Genomic DNA, 25,763 nt, shown 5'->3' on the forward strand with positions numbered 1-25,763 from the left:
TTCGCCGCCGCACCCTCAGTCCGCCAGACACGCGCCCGTGTCCTCGCGAGCGCCGTCGCCGACGACCAGCTCGCCGTTTTCCTGCGCCCGTGCCGCCAGACCTCGACGTCGCCCGCGCTCACCTGGCCGTCCCCCACCTAGCCAGCAAGCGCGCTAGCTTCGCCTTGCCGCCGCCTACGCAACCCTGCCCTTGCCTGCCCCCTTCCATCACCGGAATCGCCGCGCCGATGTCGACCTCGCCGCAGATCCTCGGCCACCTCGAGCGCCTATAAAAGGAGCGCTCCTCCTCCTCATCTGAGCACGCCACTCGACTCCCCTCCTCTCACTGCTTCTCCTCGCCCTCTCTCCACGTAACATTGCGCAGCGCCGCCGTCCAATTGCCACATCGCCGCCCGTACTCCGCCGCAGAAGCCGCCGGAGCTAGACGCCACCCCAGGACATGCGACTGGTTCGAGGAGCTCCGCCGTCATCGACAATGCCACCCTACATCGTCGCCGACCATCGCCGGAGCCCCAGCTTGCCGTCGACCCCCGTGCCTCGCCGCGCCAGTAAGCCTTATCGTCAGAGAAGACGACGATCGTGCGCCGCACGATCGCGTTGTAATCCAACGGCTGTCTCTCCCCGTACCGATTCGGGTTTTAAAACCCCATGACAGCTGGGTCCCACTGTCAGCTGGCCTGCAGCGCTAGCTGGGCTGGCCCAGTTCGTTTCCCTCGTTTTGGCCCATTCCCTTTCCCGCGCAAGCCCAAGTGTTTGAATTCAAATTTTGGGAATCTAATTAATTCCTTGCAGATGCTTTTTCAAAATTAAATAGTTTCAAATCTACCCAACCAAATTGGATGAATTTTATATTGTTGGAAAGGTTATGAAAAGTTCTATCCAACCACACTGGTTTCACACCAAAATATTTTGTAGAATTAATGTGACAAAAATAACAAGTCAGAGACTTTTGCACATTCAAATAAATCTTAAAAATCAACCAAAAATGATATTAAGTTGTTTCCAACTCTAATAGCTCACATTTCACTTACACTAATTGTTTATGTAAAAATATGGTGTGGTCACTTTGAGTGATCATGGCCTAGTTTAATTAAAGGACTATATGGCTATTTTAGTTAGTTGATATTGCCCAAAACTATTATGTAATTCATATGCAGTGTTTTACTTTATTTAAATGTTGTCCCAAGTACTTTAATATGAAGTTTGGACCCTGGTCAAAATACTCTCACATGAAATACTTGGTGATATTAAATCATAATTAGCATTTGTTAAATAGTATGAGGTATTCTACCTCATTTAAATCATTTTCTCAAATGATGATGATGAATGGTTGACTTAGGTCAACATGATTTCATGTATGATTGTTTGAGGAAGTTAAATCTTAAGAAGATTCAATAAGAGGAAATTATTCCTCAAGAACTAAATGGAAACTATCATTTACATATAATGAGAGGAAATTATTTCTCTAACACTAAGTAAGAAAAACCTAGAATAATTTTTGGTAGCAATGCTAAGAGATGATGCTAGATCATTTGGAGTGAGCCATTAAGGCTAATTAAGACTACTTAAGTATTGCTTGGTGATTGTATCCTCGTATTCATGTATAGACGCTAGTACCGGAGAATACCAGGAAGAGGAAGGATTCTACCCAGAAGAAGAAGAGAACTTTGACCACCTCAACAACCAAAGCAAGCTAACACCATTGCAAGCTCTATTGTTGCAAGCTAATATTCTTGCAAAGTGCAAAGCCCTTTGGGGCAAGGCACCATTAGTCTTATCTTTCTTACCACAATCCTATCCCAAGTTTTTACCATACAAGTTTTTACTTGTTTTATTGAAGAGTTACTTTTATAGTTAACTTTGGTCTAAGTTAAGAAGGTTACTAGAGTAGCAAAGTTAGTCTCAAAGCTAGCCAAGCAAGATAGCCCCCCTCATGATTAGTGCTAGTGCTAAATACTAAAACTTGACTACTCTAGATGGGAACATGTGACTTGAAATGAATTTGAAACCTTGGAATGATGAGTCATTCCATTGAATGATTTTGAAGGTGAATATGACTTGGAGAAGATGGTGATTTTTGATTAAAACTGATATTGGTTTGGATGCGATACCTTTCCAATTTTTGAGTACCCCACAATACCTGATTATGGGTAGGGCTTAACTAGAAATTTATACATCTTAGTATGGGTTCCCTCTGAACACACATCATAGGGGTTATGCCGAGGCTGCCTCCGTTGTTGAGAAATGATGTGAATTGAGGTGAATTGTACGGCCAAGCCCTGTGCAGTTCCCAGGTTGACAGTTGGTCTTCAGCTCATGGGGAGAGGTGCTCATACTAGGGTTTGTAAGTGAAAGGTTATGGTTGATGATCCGCATACTGTATTACGATGATTCGGGGTTATCCCGACGTATGAAATCAAATGTTGTGGCACAAATGTGCAACCTCTGCAGAGTGTAAACCTATTCGAATAGCCGTGTCCACGGTTACAGACGGTTAGAAAGGCCATACAGTTTCCAGTGTCAGATTCTTGAAAATGTTGGTGAAGTGAATGGTGAATGGTGACTTGTTTTTGAATCACAACGGAGTTGTGGGAATGACACTAATGTTCCCACTTGAGTTAGTGAGCACATGAAGGAGTCTTTGTCAAATACTTGTGAACTAAAATTGGCTTTATGCAAAATAAACTAGAGCTTAGCACCCCCTTATTAGAATTGTTAGCACTTACACTACTATTAGTTTGCGAGTACTTTAAAGTACTCACGGCTGTGTCCCTGGCTATTCAAATGGCCAGACTATGAAGAGGAGCAGAACTATCAAGATGACGACAATCAAGACGTTTACGACAACTAGGGAATCTTCTGACGTCAGACGTTGGCCTGTGGACTAGAGAGTCCCTTCTATTTACGCTTCCACTATGAACTTTGTGTCCGTTGATCAATAGATCAACTATTTGTGTAATATTGGATCATGTGATCTCTATTTGTAAGACGGCTATGGTATGTAATGAATGATGACTTATGATATTCAACTGTTATGTCTCGCAACAATAATATTCCTGGGATTGCGATGTATGACATGACAGGCATCTGGACTTAAAAATCCGGGTGTTGACAGAACTCGCCCCTCCTCCACTGATGGTGGCTTGCCAACGGCCCGTCCTTCCGCGGCCGTAGCCACGCTTACCATGGAGGTGAGCGGCGGCGCATCCAGATGGAGCGGGTTGATGGGATGGGGAAGCCGGGTGGATGGGGAGGCGACTATCCGGCGACGGCCGGAGTTGGAGATATCCTGATGACCACGGACCTGGAAATTGCTTAGACTTTTGCCACATCATCACTACATATGGGTCGCACTTGTCAGTAAGCGGTCAATTCAAGATTAATTGTGCCTTAGTGCATATAGCAAAATATCTACTCTTTAATGGAAGATTTATGCTTTTTTTTTTTGAAAAATGATAGTTTTCCAAAAAAATAATCAAGAGTGGTAGTTTTATGCTAAGAACTTCATCTGATAACCACGGACCAGGAAGCTATGAAGCTAGAAATCATTTTCCATAATAAAAACAATCAGGGGTTAAATTAAAAAAAAAAGCAGAGATAACGTCTTCCCCATTCCCGTTGTCCTCTCCCCAGGGTTCCATCTCCTCCTCCCGCCCAACATCATCGCCGCCGCCTTAGGCGTCGGCCACCTACTGCTCCGGCCCGTGCCTCCTTGGCCCGTTCCTTGTTCCGGCGTGTACCTCCGCCTTCCCCTCCACCGGAGAACATCCCCGTGGCCGGGCAGCCGCTTCCCTTCTGCCACCTTCCTCCTCTGCTTCAGCGCCGTGTCCACCGGAGAACATCCCCGTGGCCGGCTTCCCTTCCGCGGCCTTCCTACTCCGATCCGTGTGTTAGTTCTCTCTCCCGAGGATGGACCCCCGCTTCATCTCGTTATTCCGCGATCGGCCCGTCCGGGAGCAGGAGAACCAGGCAGAAGTCGAGATGGGATCCGCCCGAATAGCAGGAGGACGCCTGATCGACTGCCCGATAGAAGAATACCTCGATGAAGATGGCGACCTTGCGTACCGGGTGCTGCTCGCCAACGGGACTCGGATTGGGTACATGCTTGATCCGATGCCGCTCGAGGAAGCTCAGGCGACCATACGAGAGCTGCTGCTGGCGGACATCAGGAACGGAAGATACGTTGCCTATGACATGCCGCGGGGAAGGGAACCCTGGGAGCTCCTCCCTGACGCTGACGAGGATGGGGCGTGGGAGGACGCGGCGTTCATGGACCAGGACCAGGGGTTCAGAGCTGCCCCGGCATCTGACGAGGCCGTCGCGGATCTGCAGGAGACGACGGCTGTGGGCGAGGGGCAGTGCTCGGTTTGTCTGGAGCCTCTCGAGGGAGACGGCGTCGCCAAGCTCAGGATGATGCCGTGCTCACATTCCTTCCACGAGCATTGCATCTTCGCCTGGCTCCGGATTAACCACGCCTGCCCGCTCTGCCGCTTCGCCCTGCCCACCAGAGAGCAGGAGTAGAACTATGTATTGTTTGTGGTTACATGTTGCAGTTTACCGAGATCTTGCAATTGGCTTTCTACCTCGTAATCTGCCCAAGAATCAACGTTTCCTGTAAGAAATTTGTCTGTTCGTTCAGTTAAAATGACAGACAGATGATGTTCTTCTAATATTGATGGATTGCAAGAATATGTAAGAGACACGGATTGGCAAGTGCCATGTACCAAATGCGGAGACACTGCATCCTGATATTAGACAATATACAGTGACTTGCCATTGTGGATAGAATAGATGAGCATACTGAGAAGCTACGTAGCCTACGTGGTAAATCAATTATGATGTATGTATGACGAAATCTTAGAATTAGTCATTGCTTTCTAGTCTAGGCACAATGGGTGTTATGACCGGGCTGGTCTACCGCCGGAGGGGGCCCACCGGCCAGGCCGGCCAGGCTTAGTTAGGGGCTTAGCCCAATTAGCAGATTAGGGTTTAGCAGATTTCTCTTATATATATGAGTTGTAAGCGACAAGAACAATTAAGCAATAAACATATTTTGTTGCCGACTCCCTCAGGAGTCGGAGTCCCAAACCCTAGCCGCCGCCCAGCCTTGCGCCGCCGCCTCTCCCCAAGCCGCGCGACGGCGCCCTGCCGCCGGCGCCCTCGCCTCCGCACGCACACCGCCCCTTCCTTCCCCTACAATCTCCGCCCTAGACCCGGTAGATACGGCGATTCTACCAATTTGGTATCAGACTTCCTCGGTTACGATCATGTCTTCGGGCCAAACCGCCGCCACCATCGCTACCACATCCGAGACGCCGCCGGCCTCCACCGCCGCCGCGCACTTGCCGCCGCGTTCGCCGCCGCCCTCCACGGGCGACGCGACGTCCATGGCGGAGGCCGCCGACGCCGCTCCCCTCCTCTCGCAGCAGGAGCTCTCGACGGCCATCCGCGACCTCGCCACCGCGGTACAGGGCATCCGCCTGTACTTGATCACGTCATCTCCGCCGACGGGGTGGCGATGGATGCGGACAAGGTGGCGGTCGTCGCCGCCTGGCCGACGCCGCACTCCCCACGCGCCCTACGCGGGTTCCTGGGCCTCGCCGGATACTACCGGAAGTTCATCCGGGAGTTTGGCCTCATCGCCTCGCCACTCACGCGCCTGCTGCGGCGCGATGCCTTCGCTTGGGACGACGAGGCTACCGCTGCCTTCGAGGCCCTCAAGGGGGCCCTCACGACGGGTCCCGTCCTCCAGATGCCGGACTTCGACAGGCCGTTCATCGTCGACTGCGACGCCTCCGGAGCGGGGTTCGGCGCCGTCCTTCACCAGGGCGACGGGCCGCTCGCCTACTTTAGCCGGCCGTTTGCTGCACGCCACCTCAAGCTTGCGGCGTACGAGCAGGAACTCATTGGCTTGGTACAGGCCGTCCGCCACTGGCGACCCTACCTATGGGGGCGCTCGTTCCGCGTACATACGGACCACTACAGTCTTAAGTTCCTCTTGGACCAGCAGCTGTCGACGGTGCCACAGCACCAGTGGATTAGTAAGCTGTTCGGCTTCGACTTCACGGTGGAGTACCGTCCTGGGCGCCTCAACACGGTGGCCGACGCCTTGTCCCGCCGCGACGCCGACCCAGACACTGCCAAGGGCGCCTCGGAGGGGCGCCTGCTCTGTATCCGCTCGGGGCCCTCCTTCGCCCTCTTCGACCGCGTCCGCCAGGCGACTGCGACCGCGCCGGACGCCCAGCTTCTGCGGCAGCAGCTCGACGCGGGCGAGCTGGACGCCCCCTGGCGCTTCGACGACGGTCTTATCCTCCATGGGCGCCGCGTGTTCGTGCCCGACCACGATGACCTCCGCCACCAGGTGCTGCTCTTGGCGCATTCCGCGGATCATGAGGGTGTCCAAAAGACACTCCACCGCCTCCGCGCTGACTTCTACGTCCCTGGCGATCGGGCCATGGTCCAGGATTGGGTGCGTTCGTGTGAGACGTGCCAGTGCAACAAGACAGAGACTTTGCGTCCAGCCGGCGTTTTGCAGCCACTTGACGTACCATCGCAGGTGTGGGCCGACATCTCCATGGACTTCATCGAGGGCCTTCCTAAGGTGGGAGGCAAGTCTGTCATCCTCACGGTGGTTGACCGCTTCTCCAAGTACGCCCACTTCATCGCGCTTGGCCATCCCTACACGGCCTCGTCGGTGGCCCGCGCCTTCTTCGACGGAATCGTCCGCCTACACGGGTTTCCCTCGTCCATCGTGTGTGACCGGGATCCGGTGTTCACGGGGCACGTGTGGCTGGATCTCTTCCGCATGGCGGGGGTCCAACTCCGATTCAGCACGGCGTTCCAACCCCAGACGGACGGCCAGTCCGAGGTGGTCAATAAGGTGATCGCCATGTATTTGCGCCGTGTTACAGGTGATCGCCCTCGCGCTTGGGTGGATTGGCTTGCATGGGCGGAGTACTGCTACAACACCTCCTACCACTCCGCCCTGCGCGCCACGCCATTCGAGGTGGTCTACGGCAGGCCACCTCCGCCTATTCTGCCGGTGGACCCGGCGACGGCGCAGACGGAGGCAGCTGGCGAGCTCATCCGCACCCGCGACGAGATGCTAGCCGAGGTGCGGCAGCGTCTTGTCTAGGCTCAGCAGGTCACCAAGCACTACTATGACGGTCGTCACCGCGAGGTGGAGTACGCGGTGGGTGACTGGGTGTGGTTACGTCTGCTACACCGCTCTCGTCAGTCCCTCGACCCGCGAGCAAAGCGCAAGCTTGGTCCGCGCTATGCGGGCCCTTCGTCATCTTGGAGCGGATTGGGACCTTGGCGTACCGCCTTCAGTTGCCTAATGGGGCACGCATTCACGACGTCTTCCACGTGGGGCTGCTGAAGCCCTACCGCGGCGAGCCGCCGGTCGCCACTCCACCACTTCCGCCGACGGCAGAGGGTCGTCTGCTTCCCAGCCCGGCCAAGGTGCTGCGCGCCCAGCGACGTCGTGATATTTGGCACTTGTTGGTGCAGTGGAAGGGCCTTCCAGCTGAGGAGGCGACTTGGGAACCACGTGAGGCGTTCCAGCAGTATTATCCAGACTACCATCTCGAGGACGAGCTGTTTGCGCAGGCGGGGAGAGATGTTATGACCGGGCTGGTCTACCACCGGAGGGGGCCCACCGGCCAGGCCGGCCAGGCTTAGTTAGGGGCTTAGCCCAATTAGCAGATTAGGGTTTAGCAGATTTCTCTTATATATATGAGTTGTAAGTGACAAGAACAATTAAGCAATAAACATATTTTGTTGCCGACTCCCTCAGGAGTCGGAGTCCCAAACCCTAGCCGCCGCCCAGCCTTGCGCCGCCGCCTCTCCCCAAGCCGCGCGACGGCGCCCTGCCGCCGGCGCCCTCGCCTCCGCACGCACACCGCCCCTTCCTTCCCCTACAATCTCTGCCCTAGATCTGGTAGATACGCTGATTCTACCAATGGGCAAGCAATTTATTGAACTACCTTGTTGGTATTTTCAGGTACTGCGCAGGAGGTACACGCTGTGAGATGGCCTCAGCTTATATACACTCCAAAAGTGAAGGCTTTGAGAATGTTTTTCAGGTAATCTAATCCCTCTGGTCGAAAATTTTCCATTCCAGACATCTGCAGTCTTGACCATGTTCTGTAGTTTGCATGATTTATGATAAATTCTTATTATACTCGTCTTAGTTGTATGGTGGCATCCAAAGATATTTGGAGCAATTTCCAGATGGTGGCTATTTTGATGGAAAGAATTTTGTATGTGACCACAGGTTAGTGCCTTACACAGTGTGCTTTGAACCCTCAAATTATCCTCTTTAGCAGTTCCTCAGGTCCTTGACTTGTTTCAGTATGGTTTAACTGAATATATGTGGGAAGCCTTAAAGACAACATACTTGGAACTTGTTTGATATGTCGTTTTACCTGTTATGACTACTCGTCCCGGTGCCGTTGCAGCCACTGCAGAATGTTGGCTCTAGTGTGCTCCACATGTCAAGTATCTAAGATGTTACATTTTATATTGCCTTTTTGGAAGAAAAAATGCTGCTAATTATCACCTTAACTTCATTCCTTGATGTCCAACCTGACCTGCCTCTCTGATTGCATGGTTAACTTCATTCCTTGCTGTCCAACCTGACCGCCGCTCATGTCAGATATCTAAGATGGCTGCTCCATGCAATATAATCTCTCTGCTAAATCTTCTCATTTTCTTCTATAGGATTCTACCAAGGCCGAAGAGCTCAAGGGCCAGCTGGGCTCTGACCACCCCACCTCCATCAAGCCCATGTCCCACGGCTATGCCACCAATCAGACAGACTGGTATGGAAATAACGTTCGCTGCTGGTCTGTCGTATTGTGATTGATTCTTAGTATATATGAAATGCTTGTTCTTGCAGACTTGCACATTGGTGTCATTGTTGTATTCTCTGTGGATGTTTCTCTTGTTCAATCTGTGAGCGAAGTCAATCGAAATGATTCAGCCATCGCCTTATGAAATTATTTGATTCCTGCATGAGCATATTTGATGATACAACACCGACTGAACTTCTAAAGAATTTTCTGAAGGTGGCAAACTGTAAAAATTCAGTAAGTGGCTTATTGTTGCTGATGATACACCACCGGGTACAATGTCAAGTTGAATGCACTGGTAAATGAATATCCAATGGAAAAAAAATGTCTGAAAGTGTAACAAAACTACTCATGATAGAACCTGTAGCATCATGTTCAATGTGGATGTTCCTCTTGGCTAATTAACTACATGGCTGGCCACTCTGCCGCTTGCCCAGGACTAAGCTATGTATTGCTTGTTAAAGAGGTACATATATGTTGCAGATTACCAAGATCTTGCAGTCACTTTCTGCTGGGCATTCTGCTGCTCAAGAATCAATGTCTTCTGATCGTTGAGTTAAAACAACAGACGATGTTGTTTACTACTGGTACTGGATTGCAAGATGTTCTCTTGGTTGGCGAAATTTATGGCCTCCAGCAATAAGCTAACAATTGCCGTCAGAGTTCGGAACTTACAAATCATAATTTCCCCCAATGGTCATCTCAATATGTAGGGCTTTCTTGAACCAACAAAACCTTGGATTAACAACAGAAAACATGATGAAATTTACTAGGAGAAAAAAAAGTTTATTTTTTTAGCTCATATGCAGAAAAAGCTATAGTAATACTATATGTTGGGGTTATGAACATTTAGACCTATTCACCTCTCCAAAAGAAGCCCTGAACTGCATGATATACAACAGCTGGTCAACTTCATAAGAAGCTGCAAGTCCGCAACTGATAACAGATTAACAATACGCATTGTTCTATTCGCATATCCCCGCTGGACAGTACTATTTCTTTGTTTTACAAGGTATTTTCTCCTCTGTTCCATACGTATGCATTAGGCTTGTTCAACTGGCTTGATCATGTTGGGAGCCATGACAAGTTTTTTTTCTCGAGAATTGGTGACAAGTGTTATAGAGCGAAAATACGGTTTCGGTCAAACCCTCTTGAAGAAATCACTGACGGGCATTTTAGGCAGGCTAAGTGAAGAGGCCAAATTGCATTATACAAGACATGAAAACAAAAATAACACATTGTTTTCCGTAAATTATATGTTCTAGGTAATACTAGTGTAAATGGACAGTAACGAACCATGTGGTAAACGTGGTGAGCAACTAAACAATTGTTTAAAAAAAATGGACAGTAATGAAAAAATACAGTGTTCTTTTGCCCCAAATCACATGCAGTAAATCATGTAAAACTAGTGTTGATGGACTATTTACTTGTTTGTCTGAAGCCAGTAAAAATCAATTAAACGGTTATTCCTGTCAAAAGTACCCCTGAACTGTATGATACAAAGTCAAGGGCTACATCTGATAACAATGGCTATGCATTGTTCTGCCCGCATATTCCAACTGTACAGTACTAGTCCTTTTTTCTGCGAAGAGAATGCAATATAACCTGAAAACAGAGCACGCCAACTACCTGAAAGAAGTGAAGAGGTGGCCTAGAACGCTAGAAATAGTAACATCCACGGGGGAGAATCCGAGGATTCCGGTAATGCAACTGTCGGCTACTCAGACTGACTCCTGCACCCTTGACAATTCTGAATATTTGCACTTGGGATAATTCCATTTGCCTGATTTCTCCCAATTACAAGGTAAAATATAAAATGCTGGAATTTCGTGAGTACCAGCAAAATAGAAAGAACAATTTGTACACTGCAGATCTTCAAGATCACTGAAATGATTCCGAGTTGCATACATAAGAAACTAACTGCAATTGTTCAGAACCAAAATCGGCATCAGATATACTTAGGAGTCAGGAGTTAGAATCAGAATTATTACTCTTTGGAGTTTGAACAAGGGAAACAGGAACTGATATGCAATGGAAGCAAAAAGGTAGAGGAATTGCCACGATCTACATTTTTAGTTGCAAACTCCCAAGATTTCACAACATCACAGGACCAAGAACAGCCGCTGTAGTTCCATGAGTACCTGATATAGTGATGATCAGTAGATACACTGAATTTCAGTGTGGGATATCTAGTACAGCTCTGTGTAATCTATAACGAACTTGGTGTCGAAATTTCCAACATTCGAAATACAGCCGTCTAGGTTCAACGTGTAGGAAATGAATTCCTGGTACCCGTCGAGCTGGTCCAGCCTGAAGATCGGCCGTTGCTTGTAGCTCCGTAAGAGTGCCCAGGAACATTTTTCCTCTTCTGCCGCAATGGAAGGCTCCTGGTCAATCGTCCAGACGGCCTGCAGCTCTGGCACTTGCCCGCCGAGAATCTCGTCCAGCACCGGCTGAGTTCGTTCCTCCTCTCGTGCCCCACAACAACCAAGAAGCTCTTCCAAGGCGCATCTTCTGAACCGTTCTATGTCGTGGCTAGCTTCTGCCGCTGCAGGAGGCCACGCGGACGCTTCAGAGTAATCTTGCTGGTGCTGCACCACGGGAGGGTTAGGCACGGAAGCTCGTGCGCGCTTGCGGCAATGCTGATCGGCGGCAACCGGTGCTGGCCTTCTCCGTGAGGGCGTGCTCACTGTCGCTGGTGGATTCGCCGGCAGCTCTTCTTCTTTGTCTTCTTGACATAGCACAGCGGCAGGTTCTTGGTGGGTCGAGTTCGGCGGCAAGAAGATCTTGCGCAGCACCTTCTCCCCATCGCCGGCGTCGATGGCTCCCTCCTTGACCTTGAGCCAGCACTTCAGCGCGTCGCCCTTCGTGAGTGGACGGGTATTCTTCTCCCCGGCCTTGACGGCAGCACTGTTCTTGACCCGGCTGATCTTTTTCTGAAGGTTTCCCTCGCCCGCGGCGCGCGCGCTCCTGTTGCCGCGCCCGTTCTGCGGCTTGCAGGGCCTGAGCAAGAAGCGGTCGCAGGTGCTCTTGGCCTTGGGCACGGGGACAAACACCTTGGCGAGGTCGTTGGGCTCGCAGCCGTAGACGACCGTGCGTTGGATGAGTCGCTCGGCGGCGTGCTGCATCGGCTCGCCGGAGATGAGGCGCGGCAAGGAGGTGACCGCCTCTGTTTGTTCGGGATGGAAGCGGCCCAGGTTGAAAACCTTGTCCAGCAACTTCGTCTCCATTGATGGATCAATTCCCTTGCGTTCTTCTTCTTCTTCTTCTTCTTCTTCTTCTTCCGATCGTGTTGGGATGCGAGGGAGGGCGCCCTTGCCCCGTAGTTAACAGAGCTTGCAAACCGAGCTCTGCTCGTGTTGGGATTGGAGGGCGGGGAGGCCGGATACCATTTCGCCGAAGTTTCGCGGTCATGGGCCGGCCCATCTGTATGGAGCGAACGAGGTAAAAATGTTGTTAAATACGACGATGGTAGGATTCGACCTGGCGTCAATGAACGATAGCTCTTTATCGCGCGAGATCTCTTGAAAACCTAAAGGAAAACAATCTGTCTTCCGCTCGATGTGGTTCGTGTTTAAAGTAATCGAGATGTAAACAAGAGACAACAAATGATTCATATGTTATTTTCCATTGATAATTCACAGCTTATATACAAGGGGAAGAGACGCGAATATGGGTCACGTCCGTTCGAAAAGGTGTGAGGAAGAGTTGTGTCTGTTGACAAACCAACCGACAAAGAGAATATGTCGCAGCTTAAAGTTTTTTCCCCTAGCATAAAAACCTAGGGTTTCTGTCCTCCGGCGATCGCCTCGCCGAGAGTTTCGTTCTGGTTCCATTAGCCGGCGGCTCTTGCCCTCGGGTTTGCGATGGAAGAGAAGGCGGAATCGAGTAGATCGACAACGGGGAAAAGAGGATGTGGATGACCTCATCGGTAGATTGAATCTGCATGAAGAGGATGAAGAGGGTTTTGTGTGGGAAGACGAAGCGCCCGATCCACATGTGAAGGCGAAGTGGCTTGCTGTTGTGAAAGTTCATACGACGAGGGGCTTCAGCCCTAGCGCCCTGTACGCCGACATGAGGTCAGCTTGGAATCCGACAAGAGGTAATTTGGAGAAAACTCGAAGAGAACTTATTTTCTGTCCAATTTGGTTGCCTGATAGACTTGGATAAAGCGATGAATATGGGGCCTTGGCTATTTCGAAACAATTTTGCTTTGCTGATGGAAGAATATGATGGATTCCAAAACCGTAGGACCATTGTTCTGAATAAGATTGTCGTCTGGGTGCGAGTACTTCAACTCCCGGATAACTACCTGAAGGAACCGGAGATTCGAGGTATATGTAGACCTGTTGGTGAAGTGAAGGAGGTCCAGATTACTCTCCCGGTAGGTTTTGTCGGTGAATTTGCTAGAGTTAGGATCAAGATTGATGTTGCAAAGAAGCTGTCTAGATTTGTGTCAATAACAAAAGACAAGAAAAAAGATTCGTACCAGCTGAAATATGAGAAACTACCATTGTTTTGTGGTGCATGTGGTATTCTAGGGCATTGGTACAAAGAGTGCGGGACAGGCGAACATGATGAAACTAAATTAGAGTGGGGTGATTTTATGTTGGCAGATGGGGGTCGTGGTCGTGGTAGAGGTTGGAATGGAGGGCGTGACTCACAAGGAGGTAGAGGATGGGGCAGTGGCCGTGATCATACATGTGGGAGAATGTCATCAGGCAGAGGAAGGGGATGATCAACTCAAGATACACGTGATAACTTCCATATTGCAAGGGGTTCTGGTGTCCAACGTGATGATGAAGAAATGGCTGATGTGGTTAATGCGAGGAAGAGAAATAGTGAAGGATTGGGTGACCTCAGGAAAACCAGTGTGCCGGTGGGGCTAATAAACCAACTGGGGCCGGGGAAAGGGGTTGCTATTGCTGCTTTGGCATCGCCAGAGAATATTCAGCCTCCCAAACGGACATGCACATGAGAAGATACAAACAACTAAAATTTATCGGCGACCTTTGGAACGGAGGTTGTCCGGGAGCAATGAAACTCTTATGTTACAACGGCCGTGGTTTTCTGAAAACTACGGCTGTCACGGCGCTTGTGAAAATTCAGAAGCGTCAGGATGCGGATATTATTTTTCTTATGGAGACTCATCTAGAGGAGTGGCTGGTAGAATGTCTGAGAAGAAGACTAAGTATGTATCATAAGGAAATTGTGGGAAGTGATGGACAAAAGGGTGGTCTAGTTCTTATGTGGAAGAAGGAGGTGGTGATGTCCCTGAGGCATAAAACAGAGCACTACATTGATGTTTACATTGGGTGGGGATACCCCATTTCGAAAAAAAAACATTGGGTGGGGCAGGATAATATATGGAGATTCACATGTTTTTATGGTGAACCTAGTTGGGCAAATAAACATTTATCTTGGGAACGTCTTAGAGAGCTGAAGAGAGTGACATCAATACCCTGGGTGGTGATGGGAGATTTTAATGAGATCCTCTACTCTTTTGAGAAGGAGGGAGGAAAAACAAGACCTAACAAATTTTTACTTGCTTTTCAGGAGGCCTTAATTGATACTGGGTTGTCTGATCTGGGATATACAGGGGACATGTTCACCTAGCATAGAGGAGGCATAAGGGAATGGCTGGATAGAGCAGTGGCATGTGATGGTTGGAGATCAAAGTTCCCTGACGCTACTGTTGAAAATCTTGATTATAGTAGGTCGGATCATCGGTCTATATTGTTGAAATTTGGAGAAGAGCAAGAACATGAGCTGCAGGGGCCGTCGTTGCTTCTGTTTGAGGCTAGATGGCTGAAAGAAAAGAATTTCCAGGATATAGTCAAGGATGCATGGGAGGCGTCAGCTCATCAACTGGACAATGGCCTAGTAGGAAGGCTGGCTTTGGTACATGATAATTTACACTGATGGGATCGCATGATTCTAAAGAAACCTCAAAGGAAGATTAACTCTATTAGAATAGAAGTGGAAAATATTACCCGAAGTGAGATTACAGAGGATAATATTGCCCGTGAAAGAGATTTGGTTGCGGAGTTGGAAAAGCTGCTAGAACAAGAAGAAATATACTAGGCACAACGTAGTAGGGTAAACTGGTTGTAATGGGGTGATAAAAATACCAATTTCTTCCATAAGTCCGCTACTAGTAGGCGGGCTAGAAATAGAATTAAAAGTCTCAGTGATTTTCATTACAACGTAAGATCCAGCGGAAATAAAATAGTTCGATACAAGTTGCATAGCTCTTAGGCTAGCACAAATTCAGAGTTTAAAGCAGCAAGGAATCTTAAAGCATGGAGCCATCTTCCTTCATGAAGCCACATGCAAGCATGTTGGGCAAAAGGACTCGTGAACCTAAACAATTATCTTCAGCTAGAGAAGTAACCTGCAACATAAAACGTTACAACCCGAAGGTCAATACATTTGGAATTGTATTGGCAAGATGACACTATGGTGGACATAAGTGGCAACCTAACACATACGTGATCATTTGGCTGGTAGAGCTCAGGCATATTTGCGTAAATCCAATTTTGTCCTATCATTTGACAAATCATTTTCTTTCAGGCTAATTAAGCGGTACCATTGATAGACATCAATGAACCTAGACACCACCGATAGACATCAGTGAGCCTTGACACCACCGATAGACATCAGTGAGCCTTCCTATTGCATATGATCAACTTGGGTTGGGCGACCTACCTCTACAGACACAGACCATAGACATGGAACGGGACCTGCTAGCCGATAGTCACTTGCACAAATTGTCATATTCCCTGTTCACCCATCAAGTTTTATTTAAGAAATTGGAATGAGAACATCTTCGAACAGGTGCCTTGTCAGTTCGATCAAATTTTTCGTAACCGGGGACATGTCTAAGTACTTAGTTTTAACACTCTCAGAGGTTGTACAAATTTACCCACATGATCTAGTATGCTCTTCTTCCATGATGCACATTTTGCTCAAATGGACAGATGTTGACTAGGACAAGACTTTTCTGAAGTGATCCCCCAGACTATTCTCTACGGACCCGTACCAACCTACAATCCCCTACATCATCTGTCACGTAGGATCCGGGTTCTCACAACATACTCCATCAAGACAGAGCCCATATTAGCATGTGGTCGTACGGTATCTATTGAACAAGGTTGTCTACAATCTCTTTGTTCCTGGGTGGCCGTCCACAAGTGCGATACACACGACCGCCATAGACATGACTCCGGTGTAACCACTCAACATAAACCAAGCAATACCAATTCTACCCAGGTAGTTCATTAAACTTAGTTGTTTTTTCCATAACTCACTAACAAAATCATTTCATAGCATAGCTGAGCAACAACTAAATTTAATGGCAACAAAGAAAATCAAGTAGGGGTAGCTAGACTACTGGGATTGCATAGCAAGCATAAAACCCTACACATGTATGCTACAAAAATCTCTGCTATGCATAGATAAAAACTGGGACATTTGTGAGGATGTGTCACTTTCCTGGTTAATGTGGGGAGTTGGCGCAATCTTCACAAGCACAACCGTTGCAGTCAACACAATCACAATCTACAAACATATAACATTACACCATAAGCATGGTGCCATACATTGATATGCACAAAAAGAAAACATGGGATGCATATGAGATTTACACAAGTGCACTCCATTTATTATTCTCTTGTTGTCACTATATGCATGATACCATGGTCAAGTTTTACGGTTGGTTGAATTATTGCGAACCGTCTATGTCGCACTAGCGAAGGGTAACTACCATTAATTGTAAAAGGTGTTTTGGTACAGTAGACAAATGGTGATTTTGGTACTACTGGTACAGTAGACAAAAGGTGATTTTGGTACAGTATACAAATGGTGATTTTGGTAAAGGGTTCCATTTGCAAGCATATGCAAAAGGAATCACTCGAAAAGGGTATGTAGATCTCAATTTATGGGTGAAGTACTCCGATTAGGCATTTAAAAGTGAATGAAATCTCAAACTTCTGCAAGTCCACATTTTATTGTTCCAAAATGTTCCTTATATTTTTTAGGATTCTAATGGTATATTATTTGTGATTTTTGGACATACAGAACTCTGGTTGTGATTTTTACAAAGCGCGGACTATCGAAACCGAGATTAAACGCAAACTAGGGTGTGTCCCTGACACTTGGCGCAATGTGATTGGTTCGTACCCCTTCGTTGCGTCTCAGCCTATATAACAGTTGGATCTAACTAAAATGCACGGTCGAGATATGCTTGTAGAAAAGAAAAGGAAAAACAAAAGAAAAGGTAAGGTAAGGGGCTCACGTGGCGGGGACGTGGCGCCGGCGATGGTGGTGGCCGACGGCGGCGCTTCCCAGCGTCTCCCGGCCTGGCCAAGGCGCGGACGGCATGCGGGGCGGCAAGGCGGAGATAGGGGCGTCTACGACGCGGCCCAAGGGGGTCCCTGCCGGCGGCGAGGGGTGGCTGGAGGCGGCGGCGGACTCCGGCGAGCAATTGTGGGGCGGCCTAGCGGCGTGGGTGCGGGAAAAAGAGCGAAAAAGTGAGAGGGGACCGGGGCCTTTATAGGGGGCTGCTCGGACGAGAGGGGGTGCTAGGGGGCGGGGTGGGGAAAATGGGGAGGAGATGGTGGCCGGGGCAGTTCAGGCACAGAGGTCGTGTCAGCGTGCGCGTCATGAGGAGATCGATGGAAACCTTGTGAAAAGGGCTTCAATATGGAACCACTTTTAAAACAAAATAAAACATTTATAAAAAAATTTGGCTTATGCCTAAGTGGCTAAAAGTGCCCTTTTTTAGTTTTGGGGTTTTGAAATAGGATTTGAATTTGGATTTTCCCTATAAATGCAATGATGACATGATGCAACGCATGATGTTTGGAATTTTTTAAAAATTTGGGATGTTATAGGAAAAAACCCCACAGAGTATAGAGAACAATATATGTCGTATATATTTTCCTAAAAACCCCGGCGAGGAAAACAGAAAATATGACATATCATCTTGTGTTGATATTACCTCATTAAAAACCTTGATGAGAACCTGTGTAGTAAACTCGTAAAGGGAAAAGGAGTGTAATATGATGCTTTGAACATGATTGATTCAGGAAGATACTCCCCTGATTCTTGCAAATTTGGAAGCCATTGCATACCAATTTCATAAAATACTTCTGGAATGTTGAAGTTGGTAGAGACTTCAAGAACAAACCAACAACAGTATTTTGTGATTTGACTTGCTAGATGTTTATTCCCCAACTCTTCTGAAGTACATGGAGATAAAACAATCTAGAGGCAATATGCTTAGTGATATTGCTCTTGATGTATCATGTTTGCATCCATGCAACACAAGCAACATTTTCTGTGTAGATAATGATTGATGGTTCAAGAGAACCAATATCACATGACTAATGTATGTGGTTTATCATTCCATAAAGCTACACGTGTGTATGAGGCCTTGTATTTTAGAATGATTGGTAGATCTATTTACCAGAGTCTGTTTCAAAGACATCAATGGAGTGATAATTCTATCATGTTGATACACATTGTGAGGATCATTCAAGTAGCCAACATCAGTGTATCATGATGATATTGGAGTTTAGATTTCTCTTAAATTACAAGAATATGTCAAGTAATGCGTGGTGCCTTGGAGATATCGAAATATATTATTGATTTCCAACCAATTTGTGTTGGTGGGTCCAATGTCATTGAGATATGAAACTTCAAGTCCCAACATCTATTCTACATCATCCCGTGGTTTGAGTGAATGTTTCTCTACGTCTAGAGATCGAACAACCTGTATGGGAGATGTATATGACTTGTCCATTTTAAGTTTCTCCAATATTTATAATGTAGGCAACTTGGTGTACCATAATACTTTAGTGAAGTAGCTCGACTTGTAATAGGTCGAACGAGACAACCTGATGCTCTAGATTGTGTAAATCGGTGATTTACCAAGATTCACATCCCCTAGATGGAAGATCCCTACGGCCTCCTATAATTCGCTATAATAGCACAACTAAAAAATTACAATGGTGACCGAGGTCTATTCTATATGTGTCATAAAAGCGTCCGCTAGGCCGACTTATAAAGGTGCCAAGAACGAGGATTTGATGGAGATAAAGACCTAACCGACTACGAAGTCCTATACTGTTTCGTCAAGTATGTCATGTTTTGAGTTACAAGTATTCCTTCTTCGTGAAACCTTGTGAATCTGGCTTGCGCCTTCCTTATTCAGTTGGGCCTCCATCTTCTAGCAACTGAGCAGCCTGACAACCTTGATAATTTCTCCACCCAAGTGGGCCACCCCAGCTTGCTAGTTTAAGCCTCTATCCTGCTATACCTTATTCGGCATAACCCTGAAAGTAGCCCTTGAAATTTTTTGAGACTCGTGCCATCTTGATGAAGAGATTTAATACATTTATCTGTCTTGCTTTGTTTAGTTGGCAAAACAATCTTGAAGGGTTCCTAGTCATTCGATTTCAAACTTTATTGTTCTAGGAGAAAGCTAGTCAGCTAATAGTTATTTTTTATTCGAAGATGTCAGACGGTTGAACATGAGTGATGTTAAAGAGCATCTTTCGGTATCATTTTATCTGACTGATTGATACGAAGTTTCAATTCCACGTCGCCACCTTCACCTCAGAACATAGTGGCATACACACGGTTCCCGATATTATTGCACGCGGAAACAAATCGATCGTGTGAATGCGGAGGATTTGTTTTCAAATGTGGTGATTTCATATACCAGTTTCATCTAGGGGAAGGATAGGCATAAAAGGGATTTCCCCCTTTCCTTCTCCTCTCATTGTTCACTGCTCACTGAGCAGCCACAAACCCTCGACACCGACAGCCGTGCTGCCTGCTTAGAGATTTGTTCCCCGACATAGGCCACAATGAGTCCACGACTTTAAAATCTAAGGAAAAATTGGATAGCCCATGCCGGACGAGTGCTCGAGTGCCTCTCTCCCTAGTTAGGACGAGGTAGAGAGGACGATGGTGCCGCGGCCCCAAGGAACAGAACAAAGGACAATCCAACACACCGCCGCCAACCTAAACTAGATATGAAGGACTACGAGGTGTGATGCGTGTAGTTGACACGTCCGTTGGGAACCCCAAGAGGAAGGTGTGATGCGCACAGTGGCAAGTTTCCCTCAGTAAGAAACCAAGGTTTAATCGAACCAGTAGGAGTCAAGAAGCACGTTGAAGGTTGATGGCGGCGGGATGTAGTGCGGCGCAACACCAGAGATTCCGGCGCCAACGTGGAACCTGCACAACACAACCAAAGTACTTTGCCCCAACGAAACAGCGAGGTTGTCAATCTCACCGGCTTGCTGTAACAAAGGATTAGATGTATAGTGTGGATGATGATTGTTTGCGTAAAACAAGAGAACAAGATGGCAAGAGATTGTATTTCAGTATAGAGAATTGGACCGGGGTCCACAGTTCACTAGAGGTGTCTCTCCCATAAGATAAACAGCATGTTGGGTGAACAAATTACAGTTGGGCAAGTTACAAATAGAGAGGGCATAACAATGCACATACATGTCATGATAAGTATTGTGAGATTTAATTGGGCATTACGATAAAGTACATAGACCGCTATCCAGCATGCATCTATGCCTAAAAAGTCCACCTTCAGGTTATCATCCGAACCCCCTCCAGTATTAAGTTGCTAACAACAGACAATTGCATTAAGTATTGCGCGTAATGTAATCAGTAACTACATCCTCGAACATAGCACCAATGTTTTATCCCTAGTGGCAACAACACATCCATAATCTTAGAGGTTTCTCACTCCCGCATTCACGGAGACATGAACCCACTATCGAGCATAAATACTCCCTCTTGGAGTTACAAGCATCTACTTGGCCAGAGCATCTACTAGTAACGGAGAGCATGCAAGATCATAAACAACACATAGACATGAATTGATAATCAACATAACATAGTATTCTCTATTCATCGGATCCCAACAAACGCAACATATAGAATTACAGATAGATGATCTTGATCATGTTCGGTAGCTCACAAGACCCGACAATTAAGCACAATGGGGAGAAGACAACCATCTAGATACTGCTATGGACCCATAGTCCAGGGGTGAACTACTCACTCATCACTCCGGAGGCGACCATGGCGGCGTAGAGTCCTCCGGGAGATGAATCCCCTCTCCGGCAGGGTGCCGGAGGCGATCTCCTGAATCCCCCGAGATGGGATTGGCGGCGGCGGCGTCTCTGGAAGGTTTTCCGTATCGTGGCTCTCGGTACTGGGGGTTTCGCGACGGAGGCTTTAAGTAGGCGGAAGGGCAGGTCAGGAGGCGGCACGAGGGGCCCACACTACAGGTCGGCGCGCGCGTGCTCGGGCCGCGCCGCCCTAGGGTGTGGCCACCTCGTGGCCCCACTTCGTCTCCTCTTCGGTCTTCTGGAAGCTTCGTGGCAAAATAGGACCCTGGGCGTTGATTTCGTCCAATTCCGAGAATATTTCGTTACTAGGATTTCTGAAACCAAAAACAGCAACTGGCTCTTCGGCATCTTGTTAATAGGTTAGTTCCAGAAAATGCACGAATATGACATAAAGTGTGCATAAAACATGTAGATATTATCAATAATGTGGCATGGAACACAAGAAATTATCGATACGTCGGAGACGTATCAGCATCCCCAAGCTTAGTTCTGCTCGTCCCGAGCAGGTAAAACGATAACAAAGATAATTTCTGGAGTGACATGCCATCATAACCTTGATCATACTATTTGTAAACATATGTAATGAATGCAGCGATCAAAACAATGTAAATGACATGAGTAAACAAGTGAATCATATAGCAAAGACTTTTCATGAATAGTACTTCAAGACAAGCATCAATAAGTCTTGCATAAGAGTTAACTCATAAAGCAATAAATCAAAGTAAAGGTATTGAAGCAACACAAAGGAAGATTAAGTTTCAGCGGTTGCTTTCAACTTATAACATGTATATCTCATGGATAATTGTCAACATAGAGTAATATAATAAGTGTAATATGCAAGTATGTAGGAATCAATGCACAGTTCACACAAGTGTTTGCTTCTTGAGGTGGAGAGAAATAGGTGAACTGACTCAACATAAAAGTAAAAAGAATGGTCCTTCAAAGAGGAAAGCATCGATTGCTATTTTTGTGCTAGAGCTTTTATTTTGAAAACATGAAACAATTTTGTCAACGGTAGTAATAAAGCATATGTATTATGTAAATTATATCTTCCAAGTTGCAAGCCTCATGCATAGTATACTAATAGTGCCCGCACCTTGTCCTAATTAGCTTGGACTACCGGATCATCGCAATACACATGTTTTAACCAAGTGTCACAATGGGGTACCTCCATGCCGCCTGTACAAAGGTCTAAGGAGAAAGCTCGCATTTTGGATTTCTCGCTTTTGATTATTCTCAACTTAGACATCCATACCGGGACAACATGGACAACAGATAATGGACTCCTCTTTAATGCATAAGCATGTGGCAACAATTATTATTCTCATATGAGATTGAGGATATATGTCCAAAACTGAAACTTCCACCATGAATCATGGCTTTAGTTAGCGGCCCAATGTTCTTCTCTAACAATATGCATGCTTAACCATAGGGTGGTAGATCTCTCTTACTTCAGACAAGACGGACATGCATAACAACTCACATGATATTCAACAAAGAATAGTTGATGGCGTCCCCAGAAACATGGTTATCGCACAACAAGCAACTTAATAAGAGATAAAGTGCATAAGTACATATTCAATACCACAATAGTTTTTAAGCTATTTGTCCCATGAGCTATATATTGCAAAGGCGAATGATGGAATTTAAAGGTAGCACTCAAGCAATTTACTTTGGAATGGCGGAGAAATACCATGTAGTAGGTAGGTATGGTGGACACAAATGGCATAGTGGTTGGCTCAAGGATTTTGGATGCATGAGAAGTATTCCCTCTCGATACAAGGTTTAGGCTAGCAAGGCTTATTTGAAACAAACACAAGGATGAACCGGTGCAGCAAGACTCACATAAAAGACATATTGTAAACATTATAAGACTCTACACCGTCTTCCTTGTTGTTCAAACTCAATACTAGAAATTATCTAGACCTTAGAGAGACCAAATATGCAAACCAAATTTTAGCATGCTCTATGTATTTCTTCATTAATGGGTGCAAAGTATATGATGCAAGAGCTTAAACATGAGCACAACAATTGCCAAGTATCACATTATCCAAGACATTATAGCAATTACTACATGTAGCATTTTCTAATTCCAACCATATAACAATTTAACGAAGAAGAAACTTCGCCATGAATACTATGAGTAAAGCCTAAGGACATACTTGTCCATATGCTACAGTGGAGCGTGTCTCTCTCCCACAAAGTGAATGCTAGGATCCATTTTATTCAAACAAAACAAAAAACAAAAATAAACCGACGCTCCAAGAAAAGCACATAAGATGTGATGGAATAAAAATATAGTTTCAGGGGAGGAACCTGATATTGTTGTCGATGAAGAAGGGGATGCTGACAAGGTATCAACTTGTCAATGCCTATGGATTGTAGGCTAGGGTTTAGTTGGAAGTAGAGGGTAAGTAGATCTCGAAGGTTTCAGCCGAAAAGTACTCGACGATTATGAAAACTAGGGTTTGCAGACAATGATTCGATTGATTCTTCGTCCCTCGACTCCCCCTTTATATAGGAGGTGGAGCAAAGGGATTCATGCTATACAAGTTTACAGAGTCCGGGACGGTTTCTAACTCATCCCGCCAGATTACAAATAACACTTCCTATTACAACTCTATCTTTTCCTTAAATACATCTTGGGCTCTCGAATCTTCTTATTCTTCGGGTAGTGGTCCTTCAGTAAACCCCGGGTACTATATTCGGCAGGCCCATTTGGGATGCCTATGTCAGTAGCCCCCGAGATTTTGCTTGAATCGTAGAGTCAGGGAAAATCTCCACTGTTTATTTTTACTCGAAAGCTTTAACTTTTTATATTTCTTCACATAAAATTCTATATTGTACAGGGATACTGGTAGTTGGGGCTAGTTCATCTGACGGATCAGGTACTAGTTAACTGCTCTAGTGGCAATCCGCAAAAACCTACTTCAAAATCACGTCCCCGGACATGATCTCGGGATACTGGTGTAAACGTCGACAGGTGCCGCTTAAGGTCTTACCATTCTGTCGAGTCCCAGTCAAATTTATCGGGTACCTAATGCGTCCGTTAGGATTTTTCTTCGTATCTGTTGATACGGATAAAAGTAGCAGAGCGCAGTCTTTGGCGATGCCACGCCCAGCAGAACGGATCTGGGGTCTTACCTTCGCAAATTTGCGGCATTCAGAAATTGATCGCAACTTCGGCGTTCTGAGAATATATTGTCGAGTGCTTTTCCGGCTGTTGGAATGGCACATTTTATCGAGTCAAATATGACATATTGTTCTCCCGATGGGAGTATATGTAGAGTTAATTATAACTCGAAATATACTCTCTTACTTTTCTATTTTTCCTTTGTTAATTTCATCGGGCACGCGAACAGCGTTCCCGATGGGAGTAGCCCCCGAGGCTACAACCAAGAACTTGTGCTTGGTTGTAGGCTCAACATTTTAGTCCACCTTGTCGCTATATTGTCATTATTTCCCAATATGATCTCTTTCTTCTTCTTCTTCTTCTTCTTTTTTTTTTTTAATCCCTCGGGTGCGCGAACAGCGCTCCCGATGGGAGTAGCCCCCGAGGCTACAGCCAAGGACTTGTGCTTGGTTGTAGGCTCCCGCAATTTCTATATTGCCATACTCGAAATTTTACTTTCTGTCGAAGTAGCCCCCGAGCATTTGGGCAAAAACTTGTTTTTGATCAAAGGCTCCCGAAGTATTGAATAATTCTTCCTGTCGCCAATCTTCTTTTATTTTTCTTGTCGACATGCTTCCCTTAATTAAATTTACTTCATCCTTCTCGAATAGTCGTGATTTTCCTGCCCTGTGGGTCCATTGCTTCCACCTCGTTGACACGTCGTGCAAGTGGGGGACACACGTCCTCCGCTTTTTCTGGCGCACGTACGGTAACGCCTATCTCAGTAAAAATACTTTTTTGCCCTTGTATCTAGAAGATCTATTCTCACCACACGATTTCTTCATCCAACGGCACACTACTTCACCCAATTCTTATATAAACCTTTCTTCAACCTCCGTTCATCCCCTCGCTTGCGCCGCTCATCTGTTCCTCTTTGCAAAACTTCCCCTGCGCCCAACTCTCTCTGATCTTCCGCACGCTCATACATTGCTTTGCCCATTGCCGTTGATGCCACCGCGTACGCGTCTGACTCGCCACAGCACTCCGGAATCCAAGATGGCCGCCGAGGATCTTGAGTGGGAGAGATCCAAAATCTCCAACCAAGACACCAACATGCTGAAGAGGCTCGGCCTCATGAAGAAGGAGGACGCCATCCGCTTTCCCAGCGAAGAAAGCTACCCCAAGCCTCCAATGGAGTATCGGGTTAGTTTTGTTGATCACCTGATCCGCGGCCTTTCGACCCCCATCCATGATTTCCTCCGCGGCCTTCTTTTCGTTTATGGGATTCAACTGCACCAGTTGACCCCTAATTCCATCCTTCACATTTCTATTTTCATCACGCTCTGCGAATGCTTCCTCGGAATCCCTCCCAATTGGGCTCTGTGGAAACGCATTTTCTGCCTCCGCCGCAATGGCTCCCACAACGTCACTTATAACATAGGTGGCGTTGTTATCTGTGTTCGTACTGATGTTGACTATTTCGACGTCAAGTTTCCTGATTCTATCCAAGGATGGCGCAAAAAGTGGCTCTACATTCACGAAGAAAGCGCCAACTCCGTAGAACACAACATAATCCCTTTCGACGGAAGTGCCAGAATTCAGCGCCGCCGTTCCTGGGATGCCGAAGCTTCC

At 46.8% G+C, this 25,763-nt stretch overlaps 1 protein-coding gene and 1 long non-coding RNA gene across 3 annotated transcripts; both read left to right on the forward strand.

Annotated features, from left to right (window-relative positions):
- The first annotated feature begins 3,595 nt into the window (after positions 1-3,595).
- LOC127299929 (uncharacterized) lies at positions 3,596-4,794 on the forward strand. The gene has a single exon (XM_051329991.2). The coding sequence runs from the start codon at positions 3,910-3,912 to the stop codon at positions 4,519-4,521; it is 612 nt and encodes a 203-aa protein (XP_051185951.1). The 5' UTR covers positions 3,596-3,909; the 3' UTR covers positions 4,522-4,794.
- Positions 4,795-7,961: 3,167 nt separating this feature from the next.
- Positions 7,962-9,018, forward strand: LOC127299930 (uncharacterized). Of its 2 annotated transcripts, XR_007850795.1 has the most exons (4): positions 7,962-8,087; positions 8,196-8,502; positions 8,725-8,825; positions 8,903-9,018. It is a non-coding gene; the product is annotated as an uncharacterized lncRNA (long non-coding RNA). The 2 variants fall into 2 exon arrangements; XR_007850794.1 differs by having other exon boundaries at positions 8,725-9,018.
- Positions 9,019-25,763: the final 16,745 nt, after the last annotated feature.

This window comes from Lolium perenne, chromosome 5 (assembly GCF_019359855.2).
Source record: "Lolium perenne isolate Kyuss_39 chromosome 5, Kyuss_2.0, whole genome shotgun sequence".
Taxonomy (NCBI): domain Eukaryota; kingdom Viridiplantae; phylum Streptophyta; class Magnoliopsida; order Poales; family Poaceae; genus Lolium; species Lolium perenne.